At 35.4% G+C, this 14,348-nt stretch overlaps 1 protein-coding gene across 1 annotated transcript in view; it reads left to right on the top strand.

Annotated features, from left to right (window-relative positions):
* The window catches only part of LOC111511934 (uncharacterized), a 79,080-nt gene that overhangs the window by 48,860 nt on the left and 15,872 nt on the right, over positions 1-14,348 (top strand). The window contains exon 2 of the mRNA XM_023168047.2: positions 9,672-9,820. Within this exon, the coding sequence (XP_023023815.2) occupies positions 9,787-9,820 (34 nt within the window). The 5' untranslated portion in view covers positions 9,672-9,786. The remainder of the gene's footprint in view (positions 1-9,671; positions 9,821-14,348) is intronic.

Below are 14,348 nucleotides of genomic sequence, written 5' to 3'. Positions count from 1 at the left end.
GCTATCTAGGGAAATTCTCTCTTTCGGTCTGGGCAGCCAACTGGATATCTTTTTGTGCGGTTTGTAGGTTGTCCGGACGTTTTTACGTCTTAGTATTCTTCCGATTTTGTCAGTCACACCTTTGACATAAGGTAGTGTCACAGATTGTCTGTCGTATGGAAAGTCTTCTGTCGATCTAGTGGATGTTTTTTTGGTTCTTCTTTGTCTGTCGATGGCCTTTTGAATGATCTTTGGTCCGTAGCCAGAGCCTTTGTTGTCTCCTTCAATTCTGTTGCCCTGTTTGTTGGTTCTGTTAGGCGGAAACTGCGGGATATTAACGTGTTGGCTACGGATTGTAGCTGGGTAGGGTGGTGGTGTGATGCTGCTTGTAGGTAGCGGTTGGTGTGTGTGAGTTTTCGGTAAACTGTATAACCCAAGTTGCCAGTTGGTTTTCGTGTTATAAGTAGGTCTAGGAAAGGTAGCTGCCTGCTCTCCTCTCTTTCGGTAGTGAACTGGATGCGGGGATGGATGTTGTTCAGGTAGGTCACAAACCGGTCTAGTTCTTGTTTTCCGTGGGACCAAATGATGAATATGTCTACATATCTTTTCCACAGGTTTGGTTTGAGGCGAGTGTTGTTAAGTGCTTCTTTCTCGAAGTGCATCATGAACAGGTTTGCGATCACGGACGATAGGGAGGAACCCATCGGAGCTCCCGCTACCTGTTTATAGATCTGGTTGTCAAATATGAAATAAGGCAGTGCTCTGCTAGATTGCGGAAAGCTATGATCAGTTCTAATGGTGGCTAGGGCTTCGTTTATGAGTATACTCGGGTAGAGGGATTTTATGTCTAGGCTGGCAAAGATGTCGGTGTCGTTTAGTTTGATGAAGCAGTAACACGTCTTGATAATGCCATGTGAGATGATGGCGAAATGTCGACTATCGAATAGTACACAACGGATGAACACCCGAAAAAACAACAACACACCTACATTGTAACATTGTAATTGTATATATATATATATATATATATATATATATATATATATATATATATATATATATATATATACATATACATTGTAATTGTATATATATATACAGAGATATAGATATTATTGAGTGTGTATGATATAAATCAAAAGGAGGAAATTCATGGACAGGACACTCAAGAAATATGGAGGCAAACCGCGGACACGTGTTTCTGGCTATTGGTCTCATCAGCGCGGGGTGCAGCCAATTGCAAAGGTGGACAACAACTGGTTACCAAAAATGTACATATGCACGGTGTCACCAACAGAAGCTAACCGCAAATTTGTGGTTTCAATTAGAAGACCCAGCATTCCCAGGCATCATCTAACATCACCACATCCATATTTCTTGAGTGTCCTGTCCACGAATTTCCTCCTTTTGATTTATATATATATATATATATATATATATATATATATATATATATATATATATATATATATATATATATATATATATATATATATATATATAAAACTGTAACATGCTTGCTAATGCTAATGATATTAATATGTCTTGTTATTGGGATTTATTCCTGTTTAGACATTAAACATTTTTTTTAAAGATTCTCCTTTGCATGAGTATGTGATGAAGTCTGCCGATTTTTGATGAAAATCTGTAACGTATTCGAAAAACACTTTATTGTAAGATTTTAACTACAGAGGATACACTATAAAAACACACTTTTGTCTATTTTCCAAGATAGTTTTATATTTGTTGAATAGTTTCGTTCATTAGACCATTTTCAAAACTAACTAGATTACATTCAAATCTAAGTATCTATACCTACATTGCCTATACCTATCATAAATCATTTGATACCTACATTGTCTCAATTAATAGCAGTATATCGATGAACATAACAAAAAATATTGACAAAATGTAGGTTTTGGGAACTGGGTTATAGGTTCAGGAAAGGATTATTGTTTAGATTGTTTTGCTATGCAATATCTTCTTCAGGAGTGTCTTTATAAGGTTTCACTATACAAGGTGTCAATTTGAAAACTTCCCACCCTTCATATCTTCCTTCCAGTAAACAATATGAGGAATCGAAAAGACAGGTCAATTTTATTGTCAAGGAGGACACTTTCGAAGACTATTTGTAGCCCTCTTGGTTCAAACCCCTAGGAGGGGTAGATGTCACCCTTATAATTTTAAATGGGAAGGAGAGTCAAGTGGTACATCATTTTGATTTGCGTTCAATTCTGCTCCCAATAATACGCTGACTTATTATTTTTTGATGAGAATTTTCCGAAAAATAGCGTTCTAATTAGTACGCTTATACTGAGATGCATGGTTTGACCAGAAATGCTAATAATGTTAGGTGGTACCATTCTAACCCTTAATAAGGGTTGAATTTGTAACATTAGCCACAAGCTTCAATTAATTTACATCTAAGACTTAGGGATTCACATTGCTCACCAGTAGAATTAATGAGGGTGATCTAAAGGTTTCCCACCTCAACCGCACGAGCAGCACTCGTAAATAAAAGCTAGTGAATTTCGTTGTTCATCTGTTAATAGTTACTCACCGTAGTTTCAGCCATTTTGGACGCTCAGTTGTTATGTAACAGTTGTTTGAGTGAGTTAATGTTAATGTTTTTAAGAAAATAGTCAAGATCGAATATCGAGCAGTCATTCAATATTTGTTTTTGAAAGGCAATACGCCTACGCAAATCAAAGATGACTTGGATTCTGTATATGGGGACTCTGCATGACCATTTACCACAGACAGTGAAATTTTGGGCAACTTAATTTTGACGTGGCCGTAAGAGCTTAAAAGATGATGGACGTTCTGGAGTCCAAAAACTGCAACTACCGACGAAAACATTCACCAAATGGTGCTAGACGACCGCCGAATGAAAGTGAGAGAGATAGCAGAGGTTATGAGCATGTCAAAAAAACGTATTTGTCACATTAAATCAACATTTATGTATGTGGAAGCTGTCAGCGCGTTGGGTGCCGCGTTTGCTCACGTTAGACCAAAAAATGTTCAAATGAACATTTCCAACGCTCTGTTTACGCAGTTTAGGCGCGATGAATCCAAGAATTGGCGCCTACATTGATAACTGTAGATGAAACTTGGATACACTATTATACGCCCGAAACAAAAATATAGTCCAAACAGTAGACTGCAAAGGATGAATCAGTTCCAAAAAAAAACTGTTTTTTTAGCTGGGAAAGCGATGGCTACTGTTTTTTGGAATAGTCATGGAGTTATTTGAATCAACTTCTTCAAAAACGAATAACCATCACAGGAACATACTTCGCATCATTATTTGTCAATCTGAAGGCAGAACCTGCGAAAAACGACTACATTTGCAGAAAAAAAATCCTGTTCCACCAAGGAAACCCGTCTCACACCTCAGCGGTTACCATGGCAAAAATCCACGAATTACGGTAATAACTGCTTGACCATCCGCCTTACTCACCCGATCTAGCCCCAAGCTACCTTTTTCTGTTCCTTCATCTAAAAATTGCGCTTGGGAGATGAAGATTGTGTCATCTGAGCGCAAATTGAGAAGAGACTATGTTGAAAATTAAATTAAAAAAATGGTATGTATCTTTGTTAGGTGGGAAACTTTTCAGACCACTCCCGTATATGAGGAAATGATACAAAATTTTCAAAAGTCAGATGGATACTTTTTTTGTCTTTTCTATGACAATAAAGATTATTCTGGAATATCTAAAACAGCCGTCTCAATTAAATTTATGAAAAATAACATGTGGCGCCGGGTGACGATGGTTATGCATTTTTATCTAATCTTTGTCGCAGAAATGATGGCCAATATGTTAATATCAGTCGTAGCAACTTCACAACGTCACTTTGGGTGCCATGATTATCACTAACAGTGCGTATCAATCAATTTGATCAATTTTAAATGAATTTTTATTTAATAGAAGTTTTCTTGAATGCATTTTGCTTCTTATATCAACCATCTTTATGCAGATAATGCAAATAGTTTTTTCCAGCCCAATTCATCAAATTATTTCAACAACAAATATTGTTGACAATGAGACTAATGTAAAACTTGAAACCGCTTTCTATAAATAGTGATATTTTTCAATAGGTTTTTTTAGAACATTAAGAAGAAAAATAACTTGTTGCGAGTGAATTGTTCAGGCGAATTGTTTTAGAACTAAAAAGTTACCTCTTTACCTTACATACCTTGTCCAATTAAAAAGTTGTGAGGAAGGGACTTTTCACATCCTTGCTGTATATTTATGGAAAACAGAATTGTGAATTTAAATTTTTGATTTTGACTAATTGATATTTTCAGTTATTGTGATCGGTTATGGAAACCTTCAAAATCGAAATGATTCCACATTCATTTCAACTGGATCAACGTTTAACAATTATTTTTAGCATCCATGTATACACAGACAAATATATGGAAACATTCCATCTTGTTCTTACTCATTCATCTACTTGATTAATTTCACATTTCGTATTGCTCAACTTTTATTGACCTAATTGTAAGAGACTGAAACCATGACCCAAGAATAAAAGTCGTGAAAATAAATTAATTTATAAAAGTTAACTTTGCATACTGAGCCCAAATAAGGCTCTCGCTACTCTCTAAAAATAAACTATTACAGAGTTAGATACAAATTGAAACGTTAAAAAATTCATCATTCTAAAAGTACAAAGTATATGTCATAAAAGCGAATATTGAGTCCAAACACATTTTTACATATTGATATAGCATGGAATATTCGTATGACATAACTAGAAATATAGATTATAATTGCGTATTACTTGCGATTGCGATTGTATTGATGTTTGTGATTTTATTACTATACTCTACCAATTTATAACCAAATGTCATAAATAACAACAATAATTATATTAGAATTCAATTCGATCTAATATTCAGCTGAGTTCAAAATTATGATTTATAACAATATCACTATCGTTTTTTCGTATTTTCAACATTTTTTAAAGAAGTAACGTATCTGATATGCGATTATCCATGCACAGGGTTCTACCTTCAACGGATTGTAAATTGGGTCAATAAAACTTGTATTATAGGGTTGAGCTCTATCCCCGAAGCCCCGACATTCGAGTCTCATGCGCCTTGCGGCAGACCCTGCTCCAGGTGTCAGAAACCTATATAGCCATCACGCGACTGCGGTAGAGTGAGGTGTTAAGCACACCATCCCAGCAGGCCGTGATGATTCCCTTAGTTTCTGACTTCAGCTCACTTGATCTGAGGAAAGCGAAAGTCGAGTACTCTGGTAAGACGAGGTCTTCCGTGTTTTCCAAGAAGACCCCATTTATTGGCTTATCCTTGTGTTGCCGTAGAAGTGAAGTAATCTGTGAGGCTTTTATATGACCCCCTCGATTAGTTTCGAAAACTAAACCAAGTTCATCAGCCTCCCATGCAGTTGCCCAAAAGAGAAATGCTCCAGTTCTTGCTCTCTCATGGTTGCGAATCATGCAGGACTTCACAGACTACATCCAGTAATGTTCTCTTAACTCAAATGTCTACGGCATCGTTATTTTCGGGAAAAGTACAAACGTGAAACGGACGATTTGGGATACAAACTCCCATGGAGATGCCTGAAGCTGGGGAATGAATAGGTCCAATGAATTCAGCACTTCTCCATTTCCGGCATATATTATTTGGAATAAAAAATGAGATTCAAAACTTCCTATGTACCACTTTGTAACTAACGTTACTGCAGTTTCGTCCTACATAGATATAATAAAGGATATAAAACCTGTAAATGGAAGAAGCATCCTGTATCGCGGAGATACATACATATATTTCCTTTGGGTGTGGAACAACGCAAGCGGTAGCTTCAGAAGAGAACAATCTCCGTAATGTCTTGTGAAAAAGTAAAGTGTATTCTTGAGGAAATATACTGAGTCGGCATAAAGACTCCATAGATGATGTACATCTATAAAAGTTCGCATCATGAATCTTCTGTCTAGGGTTATAATTCTCCAGGCAAAGGAAGGGCGCGTATTCATGGGCACGTAGCGTAATGACGACTTTAAAGTTTGCAGAAGCTTTCAATCAATATCTATATATTGTTTTAAGACCGCGAAACAATTCTCTCAACCCTTAATCACTACACAAAAATTTTGTGACACTAGTACTACGGTGGGTCAATATGACCAGGTTTCTTGATGGGTATTAACAAAAAAAAAAGTCTATACTTTCACACTCTATTTCTAAATAATAATTTTCAGAGAATGTTTTTTCAGCTAAAGTACTTTATTTGGTATTTTTACCTAAGATGCACATGTTTATGGCACATTCTTTGCAAATCGTTTTTTTCGAAGGTCCTTCATGAGGCTGAGGCTCCAGTGGATGCGAAAACTTGAAATTAAATGTGTCCGCTGCTAAATTTCAAAGTTTGAATGATATCTTCGAGTTAGTTATCCTGGTTACTACATGCGGTCTACACAACTCTTCGACTAATATTTTCAGGAAGTCTACTCTCGTTAATTCGTTTCCGACTGGTGAATGCAGATAAATAACTCTAGCATACGAGATCTTCTTGACGTACTGTAGCTGGCGCATTTTTGATCTTGGTTTTTTCTTTCTTCGAAACATGAGCAATCGTCATATCGGAAGTGAACTCTAATAGAGAGCTACCAATTTCCTTTCCTCTAGACGGTAAAAAATTTGGTGGAATAAAAGATTTATTCTTCCTCTAAGTACAAACAAACGTCAACTTTTCATTTGTTCAAGGCATTTGCAAGTTCTAGAGAGGTATACCAATTATCGGTAGTTATTTCTATTGGACCCTTTCACAGAATCAATCAACTTCATAACTACAACTGCCTTACTTGGTGTCTGTTTTCTATAATATATTTCGGATTTTATCATATAATGGGTTTTTACATCTGCCGAAACCTGTACCTTGATCCCATATTTGGCAGACTTACTTGGCAGGAATATTCAGAATCCACAGATACCTCTAAGTAGAACTAGCATCTCATCTATGGTCAAATATAGAAAAGGAAAGTAACAACACTTTGAAGGACTTAATTCAATACCTTAGATATGGCAGCCAACTTGTTTCCTTCAATCTTTCCTCTCTTGTACTATTATCATCGAATCGAATAGAGGATAACAAGAAAGAAAACCTTTCAAGTGACATCGTGCATCTGAATATGTCTCTGCTAGTTCCATTACTGGCCCATAGAGATATGAGATCCTCATGAGCTGATTTGAAAATGTCAGTTAAATAGAGCAGTCCATCCTTCTAGTCTCCAGTCTATTTCTTCTAAGTCGGTATTGTGAATGAAGGAAGCAGAGAACTGCGATCGGCAATTTGTCTATTTTGGAATTTATATGATTTTCTTGAGCATCGTGTCCGAAAAAATTTAGTTTCCAGGCTTGCAAAACTATCGAAGGTGGATTCTTTCTTGCGACTCCCTTCAAGCCAGGCAGCATTGTACATAAATTCTTCTTTTCGGTTCTATCTCTTTTTGGTGCATTTTTCGACCATTTCATTTTGTCTCTACCATAAAAAGCTTGACGATTATATTTCCTAACTTCTTCAGTCTTCCTCTTGTTCATTATCAGGCATCCATTCTAGTTCGCTCTCAGTGTCATGTTCGCTTATTTCTTCATGATCACGCTTCTCCTTCATCTAGAATAGTTTAAGTAGCAGCTACTCTTTCTTGCACTTCGAAAATATTTACATGTCCATCTGGATTATCTGTGGAATAACAATCCTCCCAAAACTGTTCATCTTCAACAATTCGTAGGATTTCAGCTTCAGGGAGTGGCCTATTCATACTGTAAAATAAAAATAAAATCAATTATTTCATAATAATACAAATTTGGAATGATTCATTCATTCAAGGAATATAAAACGTACCTTGTGTTTCATATAACACTACCGTTCAAACTACGCACGGGTCAATTTGACCCAAATACAGCAATATCAACAAACACGGGAACGCACAAAGCTCGACTAACACGTCAGAACAAAGATGAAGTAGCGATAGAAGAATACTGAAAGAATCACCCCTCTACTCACATGCGAAACTGAAAATTTCAGCTCGTCTCATGTCGTGTGGGTCAAAATGACTTGTCCGTAGTGACTAAGTGTTAAAGGTAGGTGACAAGTTCTTTACTCAAGACGTTGTACTCGTATAAAAAAGCCAATGCATGAGGTCTTCTTCAACGGTATTGAAGAATTTGGCTTTTCAAATCGTGCTGCCTTTGATTTCTTCATTTCAAGGATTGATCATATCCTGTTAGGAGTTTTTTCTATCATCTTGGTTTACCATTGGTTTACCATCGTGCTTCCTTTGATTTCTATATTTCAAGGATTGATCATGTCCTGCTGGGACTTTTTTCCATCACCTTGAAATACCATTGGTTTACCATCGTGCTTCTTTTGATTTCTTTATTTCAAAGATTGATCATGTCCTGTTAGGCTTTTTTTCCATCATCTTGGTTTACCATCATGTCCTGCTGGGACTTTTTCCATCACCTTGATACACCATTGGTTTACCGTCGTGCTTCCTTTGATTTCTTCATTTCAAGAATTGATCGTGTTCTGCTAGGACTTTTTTCCATCACCTTGGTTTACCATCGTGCTTTCTTTGATTTCCACATTTCAAGGATTGATCATGTCTTGCTGGGACTTTTTTCCATTAACTTGATATACCATTGGTTAACCATCGTGCTTCCTTTGATTCCTTCATTTCAAGGATTGATCATATCCTGCTAGGACTTTTTTTTCATCACCTTGGTTTACCATAGTGCTTCTTTTGATTTCTTCATTTCAAGGGTTGATCATGTCCGGCTAAGACTTTTATTCCATCACCTTGGTTTACCATTGGTGTACCATCGTGCTTCCTTTGATTCCTTCATTTCAAGGATTGAACATGTCCTGCTAGGACTTGTTTCCATCACTTCGATATACCATTCGTTTACCATCGTGCTTTCTTTGATTTCTTCATTTCAAGGAATGAACATGTCCTGCTAGGACTTTTTTTCCATCACCTTGGTTTACGAATTGGTTTACCATCGTGATTCCATTGATTTCTTCATTTCAAGGATTGAACATATCCTGCTGGGACTTTTTTTCTATCACCTTGGTTTACCATTGGGGTGATGGGTATTGAGAAGTTCATTGTCCTGATACGTCACGTTACACAAATCCTATTGTGAAGGATTCTGTAAATTTGAAATTAGAATGGTACCAGTTGCTCATTATGCCTTATCCTCATTGTATAAATTGGAAGAGGTATATTGTAGTTTTTGAAAATGCTTTCCCTTTGGTTTTATTATTCAAATTGAATTATTTCATCTCAAACTAGATAATGACTTTACAACACACTGTGTACGAGTCGACGGTCGATTTTCATTACAGTAGAGGTTAGGTTAGGTTTGGAATATGTATTTACGAGACACGTATCTTAATTGGAATGTTTATTTTCACGTTTTTTCATAGTTAACGCATAATAGTATAATAGGTGGTATTATATTTTTATTGATGATTGTTTAGTTCCAAAACAATGAAGTCGGTATCTTATCAACCATTATTGCAAAATTACCTCAATAGTTAAATATTGACTCCGATGATTGAAATTCTCGAGAAACAAATGAAAATCGGCATATTTGTAATTTTCGAAAAACATACAATGCATGATTGCAACACACTACTTAATGAAACGTTTCATTGCAGGCCTCCTGAAAATGACATAAACATCAGCGATCTTCGACCGGATATCAATTGATGGAGTAACTCTACAGTTATCATTGTGGACTTGCTGATATAGACAAGAAATTTACCCGCTAACATGAGACTGCTAGTTCTGGTTGCTCTTTTATCCGGTGAGTGGTGTATTTATTGCGTATTTCTTGATGTTACTGCGGATGCCATTATAATGAGAGATATGCAGGAAATAATGAACAGGAATTTCTGGCCTACGGAACATCAGGAGGATTGTTGTATGATTACAGTATTTCGATTCTTACAACACCGAGCGAGTGGATGATAACACATCTATCAAGTGGCCTGAAATCATAAAAACTTAAAATATCTAAGATTTTATTTTTTATAAAAAAAGTTTTCATTATAGATTTCATTATAGCTAATTGTGTAACTGATATGCCATATTCTTGTCAATTTCATTGAACAGTTCACAAAACCGCAACATGTGTTTCATAAGACAATAGCTTCCTCAAACATGTTCGTACGCCTAAATTCTACCTAATTAGTGTATATGAATTATCGATTAAGAATAGAAGGTTATACGATTCAAATTGTGAGTTTATATAAAGCAGTGTTAGGAATCACACGTTAAAAGGTAAGACCTCGTTAATCATAAGCTCGCACAATTTTCGACTTCTGAGGGTTGTCGTTCGTAGGGGTGCGACAGCTGGTTAACGGATAAACATATTTTGAACAGATTTTTTTCAACAGTAATTAGGTAGAATTTAGTTACTATGAGCGCACTTAAGGAAGCTATTGTATAATGAAACACGTGATGCGGTTTTGTAAAATGTTCAGTAAAAATGTCAGAAATAAAGCCTTACTTGAGTAGCTGATTGATTAGCGCAAACTGATAGTTCCAATCATCGAATCAACAGAAGCTATTGTGAATGCCGAATCGATCCCCAATATGGAACAATTTGCTCATGTGTATTGTTCGTTCCATACTAGGAATCATATGTTAACTCCTAACTTGCCCAAGTTTCCATTTTTGATGGCTGTCGTTTAAAATGGCAGCTGGATAATGGATGAACTAATTTCAACTAATTATTGTGTGTTTTTCTGAATCGTCTGTATTATTGTTCGATTCGAACAATAATACATTCGGTCATTGGAAAGATATTTGAAAAATCAGACATGAAAGTACCTGTTAAATTCGATTTCATTATTCAGATTTTAGATATCTTTCAGACATGGGAACTGAAGAGTCTGGAATGTAAAGAAGAAATTGAAATTGAAATTCTTTTCGAAGAATACACGCCATATTCGATGTTTCCAAGATGTGAGAGATACAAAGTTAGATATATTAAGAAGATGTTGCCCATATCAGAACTTAGTTAAATGACGTTTCCGATTTCCTATCATGTGTGGTACATCAGTGAAGTTGTCGTTAAAAGGGGTAACTGGGGTACCGGCTGATTATTTTTTTCAGTTCATATAAAATATCAAAATGGTTTCTTGGAGATGAATTGTTGGATCAAAAATCTATAAACGTCATCTTCTACATCTCGTAAAGTGGCATTATGAAAACGTTTTTTGTTTTGACGAATTTTGGTTTTTGAATATCTCCGAAACCGATCACAATTTCCTTAATCATAAAACGTAATTTAAATGAGTTTCGAAATCATCCGACTTTGTATATTTCCTGGTTTCTGACTTTCCCATTAAATAGCAATGTGTATAGTGAGAAATATATACAGCCTCAGGGGTTGAATTCTCAATATTGAAATGTTTCTTTCCTGAAACTTACTATTCCTAAAATTTCAGTTACAGCAATTAATATATTTTTCCGATATCATTGATAGCACCCTCCTGTTTTGCATTGTTGTGATTTAGAATTATAGTTTTACTGTATACAAATTCCAGTCCACGGCTCACAGCTTCAACAAATTCAGTTAGTTAGTTTATTTTCCGATAAGAACTTGTGAGGGAGCCGATCATGTGACAGAGCCGCGTAATCTTCCCACTGGCACCTTGGTAATGCGCATTGCGAATAGAGCTGGGCGGCGGCACTGAGTTCGAGATGTTTGTGTTGCTGTTTGATGACCAACCAATTGATTACTCACTGAATCGGTTATTGTTTCAAATTATTAATATTTAGCTAGCATAAGTTTCGAATTCTGAAGATTGCGGTTCGTAGGAATGATAGCAAAACAGAAGGACTGTGACCCTTGGGGAAAAATCGCGATATTCTTATAAATTTCTTCTATTCGTAACTATCACGTCATAATAGAATCTTGTATTGGTTGGTAAAATCTATTTTTCAATGATAGTATTTCATATCTTACCTTTCTATTTTACCACATCGCCTCACTTACATTTTATGATTTCTATTTTATTTTCAATGTTATCATAGATGCCTTTATATAACCAATTAGGTTAACGACGAAACCCCTCCTCAATCTAGTTAGAGTCTGATTAGTTGAATTTTTTTCAAATATTGCAGTTGAACATAAAATATCACTGAGTCCTATAAGCAATATAATACTAGAGCGTATGTTTCACAGTCATTTAGCTGAATTGAAACCTGTACTCAGATGAAGGAAGTCCTTGAAAACTTTAGCAATGAATAAGTCAATTTCCTGAATCATTCCATGAAGCTCATTTCCTAAATTACTGAAATTCTGACACCTTTGAATTTTTGGGTAATACTGCTTTTGGTCTCTGAAACATATTCTCTCAACTTCAAGAGTCCCCCATCTGCTCAGTTGTTATTCCAGTTTGATGTTTCTCTCACTTCAGTTTAGATAATTTTCAATTATATTTATATTCACTGATGATTTCGATTTCAAATAAAAAAATACGTTTTCTAGATAAAGATTGAGCACCAATAAATTTAAAACAAAATTATCAGAAAGATAAAGTGGCTTCAGTGCAATCCAAAGTTCTTAATCAAAAATATTTACGGACTGTAGATCATTTATACACAGTTTAAACTATAATCGATGGTTGATTCAAATTCAAACTGTCGATTAACCTTGGTTCAATTCCGTATGATTGACAGCCGATTATGGTTAATCGAAAATTTCAACGGTCGAGTATAATTTTTTTTCATTTCAGTATCTGAAATAAGTGTGTGTATAGTATAAAGATGTTTGAATTATTATTTATATATTAAATTTTTTCTTGCTCCCTTAAAGAAGTAGGTTTAAAATAGGTTTTTCTGTTAATCAGCTGTAGACTACAACCCTCAGAAGTCGAAACTCGTGGGAGCTAAGGACTAACGAGATCTTACCTTTTAACGTGTGATTTCTAACACTTCCTTCAAAATATTTTTACTATCTAAACATTAATGTATCAGATCAACTGTTTGATATAGCGTAAAAAGATTAGGTACTCGTAAACTCGGCAACTTTTGGTTTTAACGATGTTTTTTATTAGGTACATCAGATATGTATTCGTTATAAGTTTGAACATAAAATATATGAAGAAACAAACGTCAAATTTTACGATAGTCGTGTTTAGTTTGTTTCTGATGAAGTCACAGTGGATGTAGGCCAACTATTTTTTAACTTTGTTAGCGATTTTATTACTACCACTCCCACTACAAATAAGCAAACGATGAATTTGAATATGTCTGGTACGAATACAAATTGCAACCATAAATTTTCCCGAGACTTATCCCATGAACATGAACTGCCCACGTAAATATGCTTCAACCTGTCGTTTTAACATGTCATATTGCGTATATAATCACTACTTAAGAGTATAGTAACTTTATTTGGCCTTAATCAAGAATGACTCATTCATTCATTCACAGGTACGACTTCGAGAAAGTGGTCATGAAATCCAGCAGAATTCGTCACTGAACTGAAGAATAGGTTATATCTTATTGCGTACAATTATAAAAACCGTATACCTACCTTAATTAAAAGATTCCCGATTGTGAACACTTTTGATGGAGATATATTTCTTGAACCATTTACTAGATTATAAAGAAAACAAATTTATCTGAAGGTATCTTTAAATCCAATATTTGACGAACTGCTGGACTTACATTGTCCCATTTTCGTTTTTTTCCACATGATGCTGCTCTACCTTTCTCTAATGGATCGAAATGCCACTTATTTTTTAAGATATGTACCTGCTACAGTGCTAAAGATTTCAAAGAAATAAAGAATCGGGAAAATCCTAAAGAAGAAGAAAATCAAATCAACGAAGAAAATATCGGAGCATCTGATGAGATCAGCAAAACACAGTAGAGACCCATTCAAATCAGCCAGAGTTTACAGGCTTTTATGTAACTGTGGTAAAGTCTATATCGAAGTCGAAGTAACCTTTATTGTGAATACTTAAAGCTATTGGCATCTCAAAGGCAAAAAAAACCAATAGAGAGAAATAATGCCGCTGCGAACTAGTCCACGTGGACTGAAGAATTGGCAGTTCGTATTGAATAATTTTTACCAACCGAGGTTTATGATTGGCTGAAGTGTCATAAAATTGAAATTGAAGTCATGATACGATGACGAATAGAATGTGGGGATGAGTATCGCCGTTGTGTCGTCAATTTTTAGTTCAGGAACTAAATTCGAAATTGGTGCAGTTATAATTACTTAATTTTTTTTATCTGTTTAAAATGTGACGTCCTTGGACAAGTACTAATAGTAATAACGAGTGTGATAACAACGCAGACTTTTTCCTGTGTAG

This window comes from Leptinotarsa decemlineata, unplaced genomic scaffold (assembly GCF_025532065.1).
Source record: "Leptinotarsa decemlineata unplaced genomic scaffold, Ldec_3_MD MMD2_tig00000008_RagTag_RagTag, whole genome shotgun sequence".
Lineage (NCBI taxonomy): Eukaryota > Metazoa > Arthropoda > Insecta > Coleoptera > Chrysomelidae > Leptinotarsa > Leptinotarsa decemlineata.
Note: the sequence above shows the minus strand (reverse complement) of the source record. Positions and strands in the feature narration are given on the sequence as shown.